The 5837-nt window shown below is 61.6% G+C and overlaps 1 protein-coding gene across 2 annotated transcripts in view; it reads right to left on the reverse strand.

The window, feature by feature from the left end:
* Positions 1 to 1271: 1271 nt before the first annotated feature.
* Positions 1272 to 5837, reverse strand: part of CUNH14orf180 (chromosome unknown C14orf180 homolog) — an 8329-nt gene continuing 3763 nt past the window's right edge. The window contains exons 1-6 of one of the 2 annotated variants that reach the window (XM_045288097.1): positions 4886 to 4953; positions 4555 to 4615; positions 4168 to 4294; positions 2603 to 2732; positions 2041 to 2076; positions 1272 to 1855 (exon numbers count right to left, since the gene is read on the reverse strand). In XM_045288097.1, coding sequence (XP_045144032.1) covers positions 1638 to 1855; positions 2041 to 2076; positions 2603 to 2732; positions 4168 to 4294; positions 4555 to 4574 — 531 coding nt within the window. In that variant the 5' untranslated portion in view covers positions 4575 to 4615; positions 4886 to 4953 and the 3' untranslated portion in view covers positions 1272 to 1637. Of the gene's footprint in view, positions 1856 to 2040; positions 2077 to 2602; positions 2733 to 4167; positions 4295 to 4554; positions 4616 to 4885; positions 4954 to 5837 lie in introns of those variants that run through there. The other variant, XM_045288098.1, reaches the window with a different exon arrangement.

Raw genomic sequence — 5837 nt, forward strand, 5'->3', positions numbered from 1 at the left:
GGGGAGGGAGCTGGGACACCCGGGGAGGAAGCTGGGACACCCGGGGAGGGAGCTGGGGCAGGAACCTGACCAGAGAGCGCCCACCCCACCACATATTGTGTTCCTCTTTCCCTAAGTGGGGGAGAAGGGTTGTCTGTCCAGCAGCCCCCCACCCCCGCGCCCCCTGGGCTGTTTCTGCCGAAGCAGCACTAGTCCGAGGGCCCTGGCCCAGGAGGGGGCCCCTGAGGACAGGTGTCCCCAGAAGGAACCATGAGCCTCTGGAGACAGAGCTAGGCTGAACGGTGACCACCCCTGTTGGCGCCTCTCCATCCCTGTCCACTGCTTGGCCGGCCAGTGTGGAAGGCCGTGACCCTGTAGAGGATGCTATGCTAACCCCTGCCATGACCCAGGGGCACTGATCCTGGACACAGACCCTCTCCTCTGGGGATCCCCGACTTCCAAAGCTGTAGGAGTACCTGAAGCCTCCCCCCCACCCCCCCGCCCCCGCCCAGGCCCGTGGGGTCAGGAAGACCAGCAGAAGTTCCTTCTGCTGTAGGAACTTCAGACTGACTGGCCACAGCTTTAATAGGCAGTTGGTCTTCCCACAGACGGGGTTTGGGGCTGTGGCCAAGGGTGGGCTGTTGGTGGTCAGAGGGTGGTCAAAGAGTGAGGTCTCAGTGGTCAGAGGGTGGGGTCTCAGTGGCCCTTGAGTCACTAGCCAGCCTGGAGCCCAGAGCCCCCGGCAGCTCTGCCTAGGCAGGCTCTGTGTGGGGACCAGGTCTCGCTCCTGGAACTGGGGTCCTGGGCTGGTTGGGGGGGGGCCTCCCTTTCTTTCTTTTCAATTTTCCGCGTATTTTATTTCAGAAGCTAATTAATTTTGTAGCAGAACACTAGACATCTCTTCCACTGATCATTAATATGCACTGCTGACTTTTAAAACATGGACTTAATTGCATTGTATTGCATAAATATTTACAGTTCTTTAAAAAAAATCATATCACTGGGGCTCAAAGAACTCTTATCACAATCCATCCATCCATCCATCCATTGTGTCAAGCACATTGGACATTTGTTGTCATCATCATTCTCAAAACATTTTCTTTCTACTTGAGTTCTTAGTATCAGCTCCTCATTTTTCTCCCTCCTCTCCCCACCCTCCCTCCCTCACAAACCCTTGATAATTTATACATTATTATTATTTTTTCATGCCTTACACTGTCCAATGTCTCCCTTCACCCACTTTTCTGTTGTTTGCCCCCAGGAAGAGGATTATATGTAGATTATTGTGATTGGTTCCCCTTTCTCCCCTGCCTTCCCCTTCCCCTCCTGGTATTGATAATCTCACTATTGGTCCTGAGGGGTTTATGGGGTCTCCCTTTCCCTGGCTGTCCACAGACACGGACAGGGGTCTCCCACAGTGGTGACAGGCCAGGGGACACCTAGTGTTCCAGTTGGGGTGAGGGGCTTTAGTAGTGGGTCTTGTCCACCCAGATCTCTCAGAGCTGCCGACTCCATGGGGGAGAGGGCCTCTCCCCCTGTGGTGTCCTGGCCACAGGACATGAGCGCCCCCTGAGTCTGGGGGCTCACGTCATTAAGGGTGTCACAGGCCCTGAGTGTGTGGGTCCCTCCATCTCACCATCCTTCTGTCTGTCCGTCTCTCAGAGCTGCAGGAGGCGTTGCCAGCAGGTGGAGGCTGCGTGCTGCAGGCGCAGGGCGAGGACCACGGCCCGGGCCCGGAGGTCCTGCAGAGCCAGTGCCACGGGCTTGGTGTGGCCACAGCACAGGCCCAGGGCCACGGCGAGCAGGACACACAGGGCCAGCCACAGGAGCAGGGAGCTGCCACCGCGGGGGGTGGGCCGCATGGGCCGGGCTGGCACTGGGCATGTGGGGGCAGGGCAGACAGGGTCATGGACAAATGGCAGGCTGTCCCCTCCACTGGGGAAGGACACCGCCCACTTCATTCCATCTCACTGGCCCCAGCCTCCACACAGTGCTGCCCAAGCAGGTCCCTGTGTGTGACCCCTGGGGCCAGGCCTTGGGGAAAGGGAACTCAGAACTTACCCCTGGTGGTGGCGGGAAGGTCCCTGCAGGGGACACCTGGGGTGAGAGCAGAGGAGGGGGTCAGAGAGGGCCAGCTTCTGGGGCACAGATGACTGCCCCCCATCCCCAGGCCCCACCTTGGCTTTGGTCTATCTGAAGGACACCTGCCATCCCTGGGGAAGGGGTGGGGCCTTGTCAGAGTCAATCTGGGCCGTGGGTCCTGGAGGGTGGCCAGTGGCCAGCTGGACAGGACACAGAGTGGCCCGGATGTTGCTGGCTGAAGCAACAAGGCTGGTATTAGAGCCCACCTGCCCTTCCCTGCTCCCTGGGCAGGTCCCTGTGGGCTCCAATCTGTTGGGGCTTTTAGAGAGTGCGCTGTGTATGTGGGCGGGGGTGGGGGTGGGGGCGGGGACAGGGCTGGGCCCCGGACAAGGGGAGTGTGAGGCCCCCTGGGTCACCCAGTGCCCCCCTGCCCCACCCCCCTCCCAAGGCCAGGCCCAGCCTCAGCCACCTCAGCTGGCCTGCACCCCACCCCACCCCGAGGCGGCCACACCCCTGCCCCTCCCCCTCAGGTGCCCCTCACAGTGGACAGCGGCCTCCGGGGGCTCTCGGAACCTCACACGCTTCCTCCCCCTTCGGGGCCCCTTGGCACTGCTGCTGGCCTCTGGCTGGCTGCGTCTCAGGATGGAGGGTGGCAGTGCCCGGCGACTTTCCTGGGGTGGGTGGAGGGAGACACAGGTGGGTGAACCTCTCACAGCCCAGACCCCGTAGTCGGGTTGAATCTGCCCCCAGGACACCTCTGCAGGGGCTTTGGGAACCTCAGGCCTTGGCTGCCTGGAGCCCCTGAGCCTGCTGGTGGGAAGGTTGGCTGAGTGAGCCCGCCGGCTGCGGGAGAGAGGGCTGGCAGCCTGCTGACAGAGGCCACAGGCAGGGCCTGCTCAGGCCTGCTTTGCACCGTGTGGCTACATGAGCCAGGATGGAGTGGACAGCACCAGCTGGGCAGTGAGGCCACACCACGCAGGAGGGGGCCAGCCCTAGTTCCTTCTTGGTGATGCAGTGGTGCACTGAGTGTGTGTGTGTGTGTGTGTGTGTGTGTGTGTGTGTGTGTGTGTGTATACGTGTTGGGGGTGGGGCACCACGAGAATGTGTGGGCGTGGTGGGACTCTGGGCACCAGCGCTGGCCTTGGTCACCCTCTCAGAGCCTTCCTGTCCCTCCAGGGTGCCGTGGGGACCAGATGAGGGGCAGCCTCTCCTGCAGCCCCACCCCAGCCCCACCTCCTGCCCAGGAGGGCCCCAGGGACTGTGGATGATGTGGGGCCAGACCTGTGGGATAGAGTGACAGGCTGGCAAGGTATGTGGGGAGGGGGCAAAAATTCAGGGCCTAATGAGACTGAATTTCCCAGCTGTGGGCACCCTAACCCTGGGCTGGAGAGCAGTGTCCTGCCTCCTGTGAGGTCACGCCAGCTGGGGTGTGTGTGCGTGTGTATGCCCAGTGCCCAGTCCCTCCTGATGGTCTTATGAAAATAGCAGGGCTCATGTTTACACACAAGCACACATCACACACATACATACACACTACACATGCACACACACATACATATACACCACACACCATGACCCCCCACATGCACGCACATGTTCACCACACACCACACACACACACACATATACACCTGCACAAACAGCACACACATACACACATGGACACCCAGTACACCCCCCCACATCCACACAGTGCACACACACTCACATGAATGCACATGAACACATGCATACAAAGTGCACACACGCTCACACATGCAACGCACGTGCACACATAGACACATGCATGCACATATTTGCATGCACACATGCTCACACATGCAACGCACGTGCACACATAGACACATGCATGCACACAGGCACACTCACATCCATCATACACACTGCGCACGCTCACACATGTACCTACTCAGGCACACACCCACGCACGCACACACGCACTGGGGAGGACAGATTCCCTGTGAGGACCTGGCTACAAGTGCGGGGATGCCAAGGGTGGCCGGGGGTGGGCGCGTGGGGAGGCCCTTAAGGACCAGGCAGCCAAGGGTCGTTTCTGTCTACACAGCCCATGGGCTTCAGTCGTGTGGCCTGGTCTGGCAGCCTTACCTGCTCAGGCCTGAGCCCTGGCATGCTGGTGCTGGTCTCGCGGTCTCTCTTGGCCCGGCGCCGCATCTCTGGTGGGCAGTTGGGGCTCAGGGGGCGCTCCAGGGTCTTCATTTCCTGGCACATGGTCCTGAGAGGAGGGGGAGCTGGTTGATCCATCACGCAGCCGCCTCACGCCTCTGCGGCCCCTGCAGATAGAGGCTGCCCACTGCCTGCTGGGCCTCCTATGGCCGGTGCTGCGAGGGTGAGGGCCTGCGCGGGGTCTGGGCACTCCTCCAGGCCCTCAAGGAGCGGGGGCTCCCCGCGGGCCCGCTGGGATATAAAGGGGTGCCACTCCCCCGGCAGGGAAAAACCCAGCAGACAACAGCCCTGCTCCCCACATCTGCTCACCATGGAGAGAGCCCAGGCATGTCCAAGGGGCCAGGCTCCTCCGGTCACAGGATCAGGGGTCCTATTGCCAACAGGGGTGGAGCAGATGCTGGTGGCCAGGGGCGGGGCGGGGGGAAGTGAGGGATGGTGTGGGCAGCCCCCGTCCACAGGATCCCCAGGGAACAGGGCCAGCCAGAGGTGCAGAGGCCGACTGCTAGTGGCAGGTGGTGGTAGGAGTCCATGCAGGGGCAGCTCAGAAGAAAGGCCTGGCAGTCTGATGACCACAGTGCAACCCCGACCGCCCTGGGACCCAGGGGTGAGACCTGCAGGCCCAGGGAGACCTTGTGCTGACCTCTGTGTGCCAGCACTGCCAGGGTGCCACACATGGTACTGTGCCATCCTGAGATGTTTTGCGGCTCAGTTTCCACCCTGGGCAGGATAGGAAGCTTGTGGGGTGTGGCCTCAGAGGGGGTGAAGGGACCGGCAGAAGGTGGGGTGCCCCTGGGGCCATGGAGAGGTCATGATACCCCTCTGTGCCACTCATTCCAGCCCACGTCTGAGCCCATGTCCAGCTGTGTGGCTTTGGGCGGGTCTCTCAACCTCTCTGTGCCTCAGTTCACCCCTGTGAAGTGGGAGGGCATTTGGGGGAGGGCTGAGACTCCTCGACCTCCTGCCCCCCGTGACTATGCGTGACTTGGCCATCCTGGAGGTCTGGCCAGAGTGGACAGTGGTGGGTGACCCCTACTGTCCCCTGTCCCTGGCGGCCTCCTCCAGACCCTGCCCTGACCAGGCCCTGTCCTAAGGGTCCCAGGCTCCATGCTGAGGTCATGTCCCCAGATAAGAAGCTGCCTCTGGAGGCCCTGACCTCAGTGACCCTGTGGGTTTGCCCAGAGGGACAGTGGGAGGGTGGTAAGGAGGGCAGTGCTGAGGTGTCCGCAGTCTGTTGTGTGGGCAGGGCCTTGGGGCCCTGGCAGGGACACTCGGGGCCCTGAAACTCGAGGTGGCTCGTGACAAGGCTGATAACAGATGGAAAATAGCTGTGGGGTGGGGGCAGGGCAGCGACAGGCCTGTGAGTGTCAGCACCTGGGGGTGGGGGACGGGGCCCCTCTGCCCTGGACACAGCCCCTCTGCCCTGGGCTTACAGCCTCTGCCCTGGAGTTACAGCCCCTCTGCCCTGGGCTTACAGCCCCTCTGCCCTGGGCTTACAGCCCCTCTGTCCTGGAGTTACAGCCCCTCTGCCCTGGGGTTACAGCCCCTCTGTCCTGGGGTTACAGCCCCTCTGCCCTGGAGTTACAGCCCCTCTG

Source organism: Echinops telfairi, unplaced genomic scaffold (assembly GCF_000313985.2).
Source record: "Echinops telfairi isolate 266 unplaced genomic scaffold, ASM31398v2 ScPeMD7_18;HRSCAF=68, whole genome shotgun sequence".
Taxonomy (NCBI): Eukaryota; Metazoa; Chordata; class Mammalia; order Afrosoricida; family Tenrecidae; genus Echinops; species Echinops telfairi.